The 14,233-nt window shown below is 38.2% G+C and overlaps 1 protein-coding gene across 5 annotated transcripts in view; it reads left to right on the forward strand.

Annotated features, from left to right (window-relative positions):
* Nucleotides 1-14,233, forward strand: part of usp10 (ubiquitin specific peptidase 10) — a 36,290-nt gene that overhangs the window by 8,709 nt on the left and 13,348 nt on the right. For 3 of the 5 annotated variants that reach the window (XM_066713784.1, XM_066713786.1, XM_066713785.1), the window contains exons 2-8: nt 874-942; nt 2,467-2,512; nt 3,052-3,111; nt 4,067-5,422; nt 12,737-12,828; nt 13,477-13,586; nt 14,059-14,117. In XM_066713784.1, coding sequence (XP_066569881.1) covers nt 874-942; nt 2,467-2,512; nt 3,052-3,111; nt 4,067-5,422; nt 12,737-12,828; nt 13,477-13,586; nt 14,059-14,117 — 1,792 coding nt within the window. The remainder of the gene's footprint in view (nt 1-873; nt 943-2,466; nt 2,513-3,051; nt 3,112-4,066; nt 5,423-12,736; nt 12,829-13,476; nt 13,587-14,058; nt 14,118-14,233) is intronic. The other 2 variants (XM_066713788.1, XM_066713789.1) reach the window with 1 other exon arrangement.

Genomic DNA, 14,233 nt, shown 5'->3' on the forward strand with positions numbered 1-14,233 from the left:
TGGTGGCTCATTAGAGTAAAGGTTAAGTGGTATTTTGGTTTAAGCCTGAGTTGTATTCTAGATTACATAATTTAGTAACTAAATTGTACAGACTTGTAACCTGTTGCAGTTGCTTTACATTCCATGCTGTTCAGATTTGATCTGGGAAAAACATATTTAAGAAGGAAGTTGGATCTCATCTGTCAACTCTATTCCTTTCAGTTTACTTAAATGTGTTCTCATACTTGAACTAGTTGGACCTGTTATGCTCCATTTATTTAAAATCTGTGGTTGTTAATTGGACTTAGAAATGTTACTCTCCATCTAAAATGAAAACATTAATAATGAACAGAACATTCTGAATTTTGCCATTTTATATTTACTCATACAGAACCTCATCTCTCATAGTGTATGCAATAGTCTTACCTGATTATATCAAATGTTTGACCCATGCTAATGGCAGAGTACAAATGTACATTTGAGTTAAAAGCAAATATGAAAAGGCAACCTATTACAAGTTTCATGTCTGTTTGCAATTGGGTATTTTCACATACTGTAGACTATTTATAAAACAATACAAATTAAATGTACTGTACTATGCTTACACAGCATCACTCATCAGTATTAAGTTGTCCTTTACATTACAAATGGTTGTTGCAATCCTGTTAAAACAGCCTTGATTTCTTTGAGACGGTCTGATCTTTGCCTCAGGCCAAGTTGATCAATTTATTTATAATGCATGCACCCTGTATCTACTGTCAGCTTCCTATTTTATAGGTGTGATTGTGCAAAAGTTGGTACATTAAACTAATAGTCCATGAAGAAATATTTATATCAAGACAAATGGTATGTTTTTCATAAGACTATTTCTAACAATTACTTTTTTTTTTTCAGTACATCTTTGGGGAGTTCAGCCCTGACGAGTTCAATCAGTTCTTTGTGACTCCCCGCTGTTATGTCGAGGTAAGAAAAACAAAACAAGAAGCGTTTCCTACAATCACTAGTCTTAACTTCAAAGTGCTTAGTTTTAACGCACCATACTCGCACCTCCCCAACTCTTCTTAATGTTCACTGGTTTTACTTAAAATGTTACTCTAGTTCAAAACGTAAACAGTTGGTTATCGGTTTCAAATGTACATGCCTGTTTAAGTGTGATGCTTAAAAACAAATATTAAAGCATACAAAAATAATTACACTCCATATTTCCTCTGGGCCTGTTATTGGTCTGATAGTCTTAAGTGTATTTTTGTGGCTTCTGCTGCATGGCTGAATCTATTATTTGCCCCAGCATAATTCGTGTTTTGTGTTCGCAGTATCCTAATGTTATTTCTGCAGATGTTAATCTAAAAGTAGGTGTACATGAGAAGGTATTTATTACATTTAACAGACCACAGTGCTCTTTACCTTCCCATTATCACTGATGCTCCTTTCCATTGTTGTACCCAAACTGTACCAGGCTGTGGGTGAGCTGTGCAGCCTTGTTGCTACTGAGCCGAGCCCAAACCAGAACCAGCCTGTGAATCTGAAGCCTGGTTTACAAGCCTTTCTACCCCTGGCCAAGCAGGCTGTCATTGGTTTCTTGACAGAACATGATAGGCAGTCAGCTGGAGGAAGGATGCATTTGGAAAAGGCTAGATCTCTGTGCTGCCAGTGGCTGTCGCCACATCTTAGTAATGAGTGGCTAAAAAAGGGGGATGTAAAAGTAATATTTTCAGGAGAAATTATCTGTCTAGGACTGCACCAGTGTATCAGTTGTGTCATCATCTAAGTGACACTACTAAAAGGAGAAATTACACTATCTGCTATTTTTGGTCATTGTAGCCGATTAATGTTTACCGTTCCTAAGGCAGGGTGTCGCATATAATGCTGTGATGCATATACCGTGAGACAATGCATTTGCTGTTGTGTGCAACATGCAATGTCTGGCTGTTCATGTTTCAAAGGGGTGCAGCTTCTAATTATTTTAATGTCCAAAAATAACATGAGAACAGCTGGTTGAAAGCTATGTACTTAAATATTTTCAGAAGTGATAATGGCAGTAAAAACACAATGCATCACCTCAACACATGCCACATACCTGCATACACTGACTACTGATAGAAAAGAGGTACAAAAGGAGAAATCCTGAAGCACTTGCATTATTTCTAAGTTAAAGTATTCCATTTAATGGAATTTATATGGTTGCATAATCTGTTATCTATATCAGCCCAGACAATCCTTATTGGTACACCCCTTGATCTAACCTCTTTCAGGCCTATTACTTAACATTGTTATACACCACAGATTTTAGTATATATTTTTTCAGATGAATTTACATTTAACACTTTTACGTTGTTTTAAATGTTCATAATTTTGTTTTATGCTTGCCTTATAACAAGGAATGGATTATTTAGGTAAAAGGTGCTTGGAATGTAGTGATAAAGCAATGGAGATAAATTAAGCAGAATATTGCACAGATGTTTTACAATATATATATTTTTTTTACAGCTTCCCCCATTCAACGACAAAGTGTCTTGTGTCAGTCAGTCCTCAGGTAAGAGTTGCATTAGGTTAAAATTGGTTTGAAATCAGAAATGTCACTGTGAAAGTCCTCATAGCAGATTTCATACTTGGCAACACAGCCTGTGTCATTCTTGAATTGTTCTGTGATTAAAGAAGTTTAGAAATTAAGATACCCATTGCGTAACATTTGGAGCCAGTCTATTTTGTGTTCCTGATTGTTGTAGTTGTCCTCTAGATAGGATGCACAGAGCCTCCCATTTCTATTTTAAACCCAGAATACATCTTATTGCAATTAAATATGTATTGTTTCCTGGGTAGTCATTTTAAAACTGAAGCGTAACTCGGTAATGTGCAAAGAGGTATAGTAAGTTTCTGAAAGTCATTAAAGAATGTAAGAATTCCCTGGGTTCTGCTTTATGCATTTTGGACCTGACAATTATCGCTTTGGATTTCCCTTTGCAGAAGTTTTGATAGTTCCTACTTTAACCCTCTGATTTTTGTTTATAGGACATTTCCTTTATATTTTTCTTTACTCTGCATATTTATCACAAGTTTGTATTAATTATTTAGGACGTTACTGTACTCCTGCTGTGCCTTTCCTTAAGGAAACGATGAAACTGCAGGTCTGCGGTGAGTTGTGGGTCTGATACAGTGGCCCTTTTTGCTGCAGAATTAAGACCCAGGTCTAAAAGCGGGTGGCTTTTCTAAACTCTTCCTTATATTCTATCTTTGTCTGTAAGTTCTGAAGGGCTTTGCATGCTTAGGTGCCATAACATTTATCATAAAAGCATTCTTTACGATGGTACTGCAGTTCTATTTGGAACTGCGGTTGAATGTTTCACCCTATTGAATGATTTACTGCTACCCAGCTGCTTCTGACCTCTCTCCTGGGTAAGCATGATTTAAAGGGATGCTAACACTTTAGGGTTTTCCCCCGTTTTCAGATTTTGTTTAACCTCTGGTGTAGGGGCTTGAATTTTATTAATGTATTTCAGGGAACTAACAGAGGGAGGGACCTTTAATCTGTGGAAATAGAATAAGTGTCACAAAACTTTCTAACCTTAGGTCTTTTTAAGCTTTTCTTCCGGTATGCTTGTTACCCTTCCCCTTTGCCAAGTGGTCCAGGCTTCTTAGTGAACCCACAGCTGTCAGTGCTTACCTTGATATGCTGGCACACAGACCTTTCTCTTTAGCTTTGGGAAACCAAAGTCTCTCTGAGCTGCACTAACGCTTTCTTTGTGTTCATCTTGACCTTTAGGAATGCATCACCTTGCACTTCTTACCTATCAAGTACACTTATTAATAAATTTAATTCAAATACTGACTATCTTGAGCACAAGCTGAGAATTGTTTTTGTTTGACATTAAAGGGATGTAGATATAACTGTTCAAGTGTTTTCAATAGCACACAATATACTATGAAGCGAGGTTTGTAAAAAAAAAAAAAAAAAAAAAAAAAAGGACATTTTATATTCATATAAAGCCACCCAAGGCATTTGCATTTTAACAAATGCAGAACAGGTTTTTTTTCTGCAAGTATCAAACCTAATATCTAACATGTATTTTCCTCCCCCTGTAACACACAGGAGAGGACTATCAGCACATTGAGTTTGGAGTGGATGAGGTGATTGAATCTGAGCCGGCAGGAGTGAAAGATGCCATGTACAAAGTTTCCAGCACACTGAACCCCCAGGCTCCCGAGTTCATTCTGGGCTGTCAGCCCTCACAGAAAGTCTTGGACAGTTTGCAGGCTGCTGAAGACCGTGAGTTCAACTCCATTGACTGCCAGGACTCAGAACTCCCTTCCTTGGACAGCAGCCGGGCATGCCAGGACATCGATGGTGCTCCAGGCAGCCTTGGTCCACGAGAAAGAAAAAAGAAGAAAAAACGGCCTCCGGGGTATTACAATTACTTGGAAGGGTCCAGCAGCAGCAACAGCAGTGGTGGCGGTGCTCAGGCCCATTCTGACACCCAGATGGTTGTAGGACTGCTGAACGGACATGCTTTAAATGCCCCAGGCATCGGCTCTGAGGAGATGGTAGGGGAGACTGTGTCTGTGTCAGGGGCTGAACTTTCACGTTGTAGCCCTGGCAACAGCACCCCCGCCGCTGTCACTACTGCTTCTATCACATCAGTGTCAGCGGCCAGCAATCAGAGGACTTGTGAAAGCCCTGACGAATCCCCTTTAGACTTCATGAGTGGTGCCACTTCACTATCTGACAGTAACAATGCGGCCTCCTCCTCCTCCTCCTCCTCTTCCTCCTCCTCCTCCTCTTCTCACAGTAGCGGGGTTGCGGAGGGAGGCAGGACTGCTGAGCAGCGGCCCGAGCCCTCTGCTCTAGACAACCCTGAACTACTGCTTAGCGCACGGGACAGTCCCAGTCCCACTTCCTCCCCCTCCTCGACAACAGCATCCCTCCTGCCTGCGTCTTGCGTTGTCGCTACTACTACGAATACTGCTGCTGCTTGTTTGAATGCTGCCAGTCCCCCTGCCACCACCGCAGGGCCTGACGTGGCTCACACTATTACTGCTACTACTGATGAGGATGGTGGTGGTGTTTCAAACGGGGTGGTGGCACCTGAGCCTCACAGCTGTGGGGACGGGCAGAAGGACTCATCTGATAGCACCGAGCCACCAGCGGCCCCTGCCTCCCCTGAGGCTGAGACCAAGCCATCAGGGGAACAGGCCCAGTCCCTCCTTCCAGTGGCCACACTTGTGACTTCTACTGCTGCTGCAGCAGCCAATCCACCCAAATCATGGGCTAGTCTCTTTCACAACTCTAAGCCCTCACTGGGTGGTCCGGTGGCCTATGTGGAAATAAAAAGTGTGCCAGCAGCCACTGTTCCTACCCAGGCTGCAGTTCAGACAGCCGAGAGGTTGGGGGAAGTCAAGGAGGGCCCTGTCCATGTGTCTGAGGATGCCATGGCACCTAAGGTTGCAGGTAGAGTACCATGAGAATGTGGTGTTAATGTGCATAACCCTTGGTCCAATAAATCTCATATCCACTAGGTTGTGCTGTTATGGTATGCATCTTGGAACATCATTGTGTGCACAATTTCTTGACCTTAGATCGTGCTTTGATTGCAGAATGCAACATCGTTGTCGTTGTTGGTTTTTCAGCATTTTAACGTACTTAACCAATTCAAAGCTGTATGTTTCAGTACAAGGCTAACATTATTTCCTGTATATAGATTTGTTTCCTTGTACTGTAGGGCAGGGGGTCTCAACCCTGGTCCTGGAGTCCCCCTACCCTGCTGGTTTATGTTCCAACTCAGCCCTCATTTACTTAATTAAGCCCTTATTTTAAGTAATTTCCTAAATGAGATCCTTTTAATTATTTTAAGCATTAGGGTTTTTAAGTTAAATATAACATTGTATATGAAACCAGCTTTCTGTCAGTTACTCAATTTACAGTCAAAATAGAGCTTGGTTGGAACAAAAACCAGCAGGGTAGTGGGTCCTCCAGAAGCTGGTTTGAGAACCACTGCTGTAGGGTATTCATGAAGTACAGTGGGTTTCAATTTATTTACAAATTTGTGATGTGAATCTTATTGAATGCAAAATATATGAAGTTTTTTGTTTTGTTTTTGGCAAGCAAAATGTTAGAATTAAAAAAATTATACTGGGGTAATGTAAAAATGTTTGACCTAAAGTTTGATAAGATCCCTCTTGATTTGTATTTAGTATGTAATTTGCATTTTATCTTCCAGTGTGTATTGTTAAAGCCCTGTATTAATTAGGTGTGTCTTTGTTCAGCCTTGTTGCAGCAAAGACATGAAAGTACTGCCATGTGACACAAGGTGGTGCTCAAACACGTGTAACATCAGACTTATACGACATATCCTGCAACTTCTCTCTCCTTTTTCCAACACTGCTAAAGCTAATCTTGGTTAGCTCCTTCCCTAAAATTAGATTGTTCCTAATTTAAATTTCACTCGGCAAATAAGATCATGAGAGCTGTAGGCACCACAGAGTATCATTGTCCCCAGTATGATTATAAAATGTTGCTTAAATTAAAATGACCTAATTAGCACTATTGTAGTTAACTAGAGCAGTGGTTCTCAACCTTTCTCAAACCTGCAATTTAATCACAGATTGTATTGCTTTTATGTTGATAAAATTTTGTTTACTAAAAACTGAAAAATAATGTACATTTCAGAGTTACATATTGTGTTACTACACCCTCTCTTAAATTTTAACATCATTAGAAAGCTGAGGGTCTCAGCTTTCGTGGGATACCAAACACTGGGCAAACAAAATAACAGTGAAGAGTACACATGGGATTAAAGAGAAGCACACTGATTTGGTCCCTTATAAGGGTACCAGAGGGGTTTGTCGGCTTTAGGGGTTAAAATTTATTAAAATGATTCCATGATTTCTTTACCTCCAATTGTTTATTTGTTCTATGCGTTAATTTCAGAGTACATTGAGACATTAAACTGCGGAATTAAAAAAAAAAAAAAAAAACAGGAAAAATTGAGGTGTTCTTAAACTTATGACTGGTAGTGTGTGTATATGTGTGTGTATATATATATATATATATATATATATATATATATATATATATATATATATAATGTCTGTGTGTGTGAACACACATAATATATATATATATATATATATATATATATATATATATATATATATATATATATATATATATATATATATATATATATATATATTAGTGTGTGTACACACACTCTACCGGTCAAAGTTTTATATGTGTGTGTGTGTGTGTGTGTGTGTGTATGTATATATACAATGAGGGGAAAAAAGTATTTGATCCCCTGCTGATTTTGTATGTTTGCCCACTGACAAAGAAATGATCAGTCTATAATTTTAATGGTAGGTGTATTTTAACAGTGAGAGAGAGAATAACAACAAAAAAATCCAGAAAAACGCATTTCAAAAAAGTTATAAATTGATTTGCATCTTAATGAGTGATATAAGTATTTGATCCCCTATCAATCAGCAAGATTTCAGGCTACCAGGTGTCTTTTATACAGGTAACGAGCTGAGATTAGAAGCACTCTCTTAAAGGGAGTGCCCCTAAGCTCAGCTCGTTACCTGTATAAAAGACACCTGTCCACAGAAGCAATCAATCAATCAGATTCCAAACTCTCCACCATGGCCAAGACCAAAGAGCTGTCCAAGGATGTCATGGACAAGATTGTAGATCTTCCCAAGGCTGGAATGGGCTACAAGACCATCGCCAAGCAGCTTGGTGAGAAGGTGACAACAGTTGGTGCAATTATTCGCAAATGGAAGAAACCCAAAATAACTGTCAGTCTCCCTCGGTCTGGGGCTCCATGCAAGATCTCACCTCGTGGAGATTCAATGATCATGAGAACGGTGAGGAATCAGCCCAGAACTACACGGGAGGATCACCAAGAAAACAATTGGTAACACACTACGCCGTGAAGGACTGAAATCCTGCAGCGCCCGCAAGGTCCCCTTGCTCAAGAAAGCACATGTTCATTGGCAAACTTCAGACGGGCCTGTACATCTGAATGATTCAGAGGAGAACTGGGTGAAAGTGTTGTGGTCAGATGAGACCAAAATCGAGCTCTTTGGTATCAACTCAACTCGCCATGTTTGGAGGAGGAGGAATGACCACAAGAACACCATCCCCACTGTCAAACATGGAGGGGGAAACATTATGCTTTGGGGGTGTTTTTCTGCTAAGGGGACAGGACAACTGCACCGCATCAAAGGGACGATGGATGGGGCCATGTACCGTCAAATCTTGGGTGAGAACCTCCTTCCCTCAGGCAGGGCATTGAAAATGGGTCGTGGATGGGTATTCCAGCATGACAATGACCCAAAACACACAGCCAAGGCAACAAAGGAGTGTCTCAAGAAGAAGCACATTAAGGTCCTGGAGTGGCCTAGCCAGTCTCCAGACCTTAATCCCATAGAAAATCTGTGGAGGGAGCTGAAGGTTCGAGTTGCCAAACGTCAGCCTCAAAACCTTAATGACTTGGAGAGGATCTGCAAAGAGGAGTGGGACAAAATCCCTCCTGAGATGTGTGCAAACCTGGTGGCCAACTACAAGAAACGTCTGACCTCTGTGATCAAGTACTAAGTCGAAGTGGTCAAATACTTTATTTCCCTCATTAACATGCAAATCAATTTATAACTTTTTTGAAATGCGTTTTTTCTGGATTTTTTGTTGTTATTCTGTCTCTCACTGTTAAAATACACCTACCATTAAAATTATAGACTGATCATTTCTATGTCAGAGGGCAAACGTACAAAATCAGCGGGGGATCAAATACTTTTTCCCTTCACTGTGTGTGTATATATATATATATAATATATATACACACTCACCTAAAGGATTATTAGGAGCACCTGTTCAATTTCTCATTAATGCAATTATCTAACCAACCAATCACATGGCAGTTGCTTCAATGCATTTAGGGGTGTGGTCCTGGTCAAGACAATCTCCTGAACTCCAAACTGAATGTCTGAATGGGAAAGAAAGGTGATTTAAGCAATTTTGAGCGTGGCATGGTTGTTGGTGCCAGACGGGCCGGTCTGAGTATTTCACAATCTGCTCAGTTACTGGGATTTTCACGCACAACCATTTCTAGGGTTTACAAAGAATGGTGTGAAAAAGGAAAAACATCCAGTATGCGGCAGTCCTGTGGGCGAAAATGCCTCGTTGATGCTAGAGGTCAGAGGAGAATGGGCCGACTGATTCAAGCTGATAGAAGAGCAACTTTGACTGAAATAACCACTCGTTACAACCGAGGTATGCAGCAAAGCATTTGTGAAGCCACAACACGTACAACCTTGAGGCGGATGGGCTACAACAGCAGAAGACCCCACCGGGTACCACTCATCTCCACTACAAATAGGAAAAAGAGGCTACAATTTGCACAAGCTCACCAAAATTGGACAGTTGAAGACTGGAAAAATGTTGCCTGGTCTGATGAGTCTCGATTTCTGTTGAGACATTCAGATGGTAGAGTCAGAATTTGGCGTAAACAGAATGAGAACATGGATCCATCATGCCTTGTTACCACTGTGCAGGCTGGTGGTGGTGGTGTAATGATGTGGGGGATGTTTTCTTGGCACACTTTAGGCCCCTTAGTGCCAATTGGGCATCGTTTAAATGCCACGGCCTACCTGAGCATTGTTTCTGACCATGTCCATCCCTTTATGACCACCATGTACCCATCCTCTGATGGCTACTTCCAGCAGGATAATGCACCATGTCACAAAGGTCCAATCATTTCAAATTGGTTTCTTGAACATGACAATGAGTTCACTGTACTAAACTGGCCCCCACAGTCACCAGATCTCAACCCAATAGAGCATCTTTGGGATGTGGTGGAACGGGAGCTTCGTGCCCTGGATGTGCATCCCACAAATCTCCATCAACTGCAAGATGCTATCCTATCAATATGGGCCAACATTTCTAAAGAATGCTTTCAGCACCTTGTTGAATCAATGCCACGTAGAATTAAGGCAGTTCTGAAGGCGAAAGGGGGTCAAACACAGTATTAGTATGGTGTTCCTAATAATCCTTTAGGAGAGTGTATGTGTGTGTGTGTATATATAATATGTATATGTATGTATATATATGTGTGTATATATATATATATATATGTGTGTATATATATATATATATATATATGTATATATATATATATGTGTATATGTATATATATGTATATATATATATATATATGTATATATATATATATGTATGTATATATATATATATATGTATGTATATATGTATATATATATATATGTATGTATACACATACATATATGTATACACATATATACATATATGTATATGTGTCTTTAAATAACTTATTTAAATGGAAAACTGTTTATTAACGTACTGTATGTGCATTAATAGTAATTGAAGATTGAAGTGAAATAAATTAAAAACAATTGGTTGATTAAATACTGTGCGTGCTGCTATTCATAGTCTGTTGTGAAAAGTAAAAAAATAAATACAAAAAATCAGTGCAATACCTGTGCCTGTTTAGTGGCACAGAGGTATTCATTCCTTGGGGGAATTGTTGACAGTGACACTCTGAGTTCCTGTTCTTCAGATTGCAGTCTCTTTGTTTGTTATTGATGTTTTGAGACCTTATTTGCTCACCTGTAACAGTTTGGTTTTAATTTCAGTTTTATTCAACATGGTCTGAGATGTCAGTTTTCTCTCGATTTTTTCACTGTGTTCTCCAGTGAACCGATAATGTGTAGTCATTATCGGCAAATGTTTATCGTAATTTCTTTATTTTGTGAATTTTGAAAAGCGTATATGTATATATATATATTTTTTTTTTTGTAAAAATGGGCTTGTGCCACAGTATATGGTAATGTGCATAACGAGAATCAACACTAACCGAAGCCTACTCGGATGCAGCGTCGCTTTAAAAAATACTTTGTTGGTTTAGAGGGTTTTAGTAAAACATGTTTTATTGGTTTATAAGCCCTATGTTTGTCAATGGTGTGCATTATGAGCAACATTGTATTTGCTAACATTAGTTTACTATTTCAAACGTGAATGGGGGTTTAATTTGACCTCCCTGAAAGGCAAATTAGACTGAAATTTATATTAATGAATGTGATGCAATTTGTAAGTATATATTGTTTTTGATGCTCCGTTTCCCCATAGCTGTCAGTTTTGCATTTTGGTGTTCAGTTTCAAGTAGCATCACTTCTGAGAGATGTGAGCGTTTGTCACAGTCACTTTTGCTCTGGCCTTCGTAAACACACTGCTGGCTAGTTTGTTCAGAGCCCATGATAATACTCTAAAATATTGTATAAATATTGAATATTGTATTGTTTGCTGTTCCTGTTCTTTGCAAGGATGAGGCATTTTACAAACTAAGTTGCATTTTCAGAATACATAGGTTAAGGTCTTTGCAGCCATCCGAAGCCGTTACTTCTGTATGTGTAAAATGTGGTAACACTGATAAGTCTTAAAATAACTCTGTGGGCTGTGACTCATATTTTTAACCTAAGCAGAAAGAACAGTAACTTCCTCAAATTCCTATAGGTTGTGTTTTATAGAGTATGATATTGTGCTTTCACATGTAAAATACTAGAAAAATACAAGTTTAATGTGGTATTAATAACACAAGGGTTCTAGTTGCCAGGTAACCTAAATGCAATGCTTTGGTCTGAACAGGATTCTATAGTGTTGGTTTTGGCCCTTGTTTTATTTATAGTGAGATTGTAGGTGTAAGCTTGACATCATTTTATGGGATCCTTTTTAAGGTCTTTCTTAATGTCAAGAATCAAAACTTTTTTTCCTTGCAGATTCCTGCCAAGTTCTTAAGGTCAGCTTCATAAATAATGCTCTGCTGTTCATCTTATGATTTCAGGTTATTTGTTCCTGGAATTTTCCAACACTATTGTGAACATCTTTGTTGGGTTTGCATTACATAGCAGGAAAGAGGAAAACATGTCCTTTCTCTGCCCAAGTGCTAATTAAAGAGGCTAGCATGCTACTGTTCAGTTAAAGCTTAAGTATAACATAGTAATTTCAGATCTTCATTGCTGTAAAATATTTACTAATTTACTGAATCAAAACTGTATGGTCATTGCATAGCTTGTTTTCCTATTAAACTCAAGAAGCACCATACTATTTATAGGTTACCTGCTTGTGCCTGAAATCTTCCTCAGAATGATTACTGTAATGGGATACCTGTTAAAGGCAATATTTGAGCACTAGACTATATACCTTAAATATTGAAGAAAGCCAAGCCGCTCACTAATGCACCACATCTGCGAATTATGACTATTATAACAGATTGTGGTGCTTCAGAACTTTAACACTGGTGCATTTTGAGTCCTGCATAACTGCTGCAATATAGCCCAATGTGTCTAAATCATAATGGGAAGAACTGCTTTAGTTTTCAAATGGTATTTGACATACCAGAATAACCAAGCAAGCTGTAGGTCAAGGGGTTATTTTACTTACCCTGTATTGTACAGATTATACAGCTTGATTGTACAGTTTTGAAACCTTGAAAGAAGCTTGTTGGTTACAGAATGTGGTTTCCTAATTCTGTAACCAATAGTTTTAACAAAGGGGAGTTCACATGAGGAAATTCATGATTTTGCAAGGATTTAAATACAATGGTTTAGGCTTACACTTTGGTAGACACCTTGTTGCTCATATGTTGCTGATGGTAAAATGCGTAGTTTTTTTGCTCATCTCTTGCATTTCATTATGAATTAAAATGTATGTTTTCATAATTTCTTAATTCCCCAGAGATGATTGAGAATGTGAAGTTGATACACAAACCAGTGTCTTTGCAGCCAAGGGGACTCATCAACAAGGGGAACTGGTGCTATATCAATGCTGTATCCTTTTCTTTTGAAAGATTGAACATCATGGTCAGTGTGTTTTCATAATCCACATGTCCCTGGCAGCTTTAAGTCATGACTGCATTCTGCAACAATCTGTTTTTTAGTGATTCATAATTGAGATGAGTTATGAAATTTAGCCTGAAATTTCTTTTGCATCAGAAAAGGGGTATATAATGTTTTGGTGGTCAAAGTACTGTACCAGGCAGGATGCAAGTTGTAGCCCCCTGTGATTGATAAACAAGTTAATTACATTAGTTGTATTTAGGGATGGGATGTGGTTTATAATTTACACCAAAAAAAAAAAAAAAAATACATTGGTAAACCATATATCGTGGTATAAATCATGTGACAATTCCTTATAAGCCAACTATATTTTATAGAATAAAATAAGCTCAATGTGTTTAATAAGCTATGGAGCTCATTTTATTTTTACAGCTTTAATGGCAGGTAGTGACAGCAGACATAATTTGAGTGTAGGCTGCCCACTTTATTTACCCTTTGCTCAAAAGGATGTTGTATTATTGTATTAATCACCTCCACTTGTAAGTCTTTTAATTAATTTATGTACTGGTTAGTTCACTTTGTACCTTCTATTATACACTTTCTTAATGAGTGTTGATCCTTGACTTGTTACCTCCTAAGACATTGCAGGCTCTGATTGCTTGTCCCCCAATGTTCCATCTGATGAAGTCTATTCCCATGTTCAGTGAGACACAGCGCCCATGCAGTTCAACACCCATGATTGACAACTTGTAAGTACTAAGTGATCATGATTGGTAATTTAAAAAATATATTTTGTGTGTGTGTGTGTATATATATATATATATATATATATATATATATATACATACACACACACACAAACTTATACTGACAGTAATTTAGAATGTTGTGATTTATTGTTGTTATTTGTTATTTATTGATTGATTTGTTGTATTGTCCAGTGATGTATTTGTTTGAATATGCATGGTGTTTTAATGTTTTAATACTAAGTGTTTGCAAAAAAATGGCCCTTTCGGGACATTAAAGAATTTTGCATTGGATAAAGTTTTGTTATAAAGAAACTGAACAGTCTTTATACAAAAAAAAATGGAAATGCTGGAAAGGCACTTTTTTCCTGTCTGCTACAGAAGTTACATTCTGCAGGTGGATGTTGCCTATTTCAGTATATTTTCTTACTTAAATTCTGAGTATTAATCTGTTGTAACTGTTTTTATATTGCAGCGTACGGCTTGTTAATGAATTCAGCAATATGCCTGTACCTTCCAAGGCAAAGCAACAAGGTATGTCTGTAATGTTTATTAAATCAATGTTGTTTAATGCCAGTTTTTATGTTGCGTGTGCTGACATTAAATAAAATGTTTGAAGATGAAAAGGATTAATTTTATTTCTCTTTTAA

Source organism: Amia ocellicauda, chromosome 9 (assembly GCF_036373705.1).
Source record: "Amia ocellicauda isolate fAmiCal2 chromosome 9, fAmiCal2.hap1, whole genome shotgun sequence".
In the NCBI taxonomy this organism is placed as follows: Eukaryota; Metazoa; Chordata; class Actinopteri; order Amiiformes; family Amiidae; genus Amia; species Amia ocellicauda.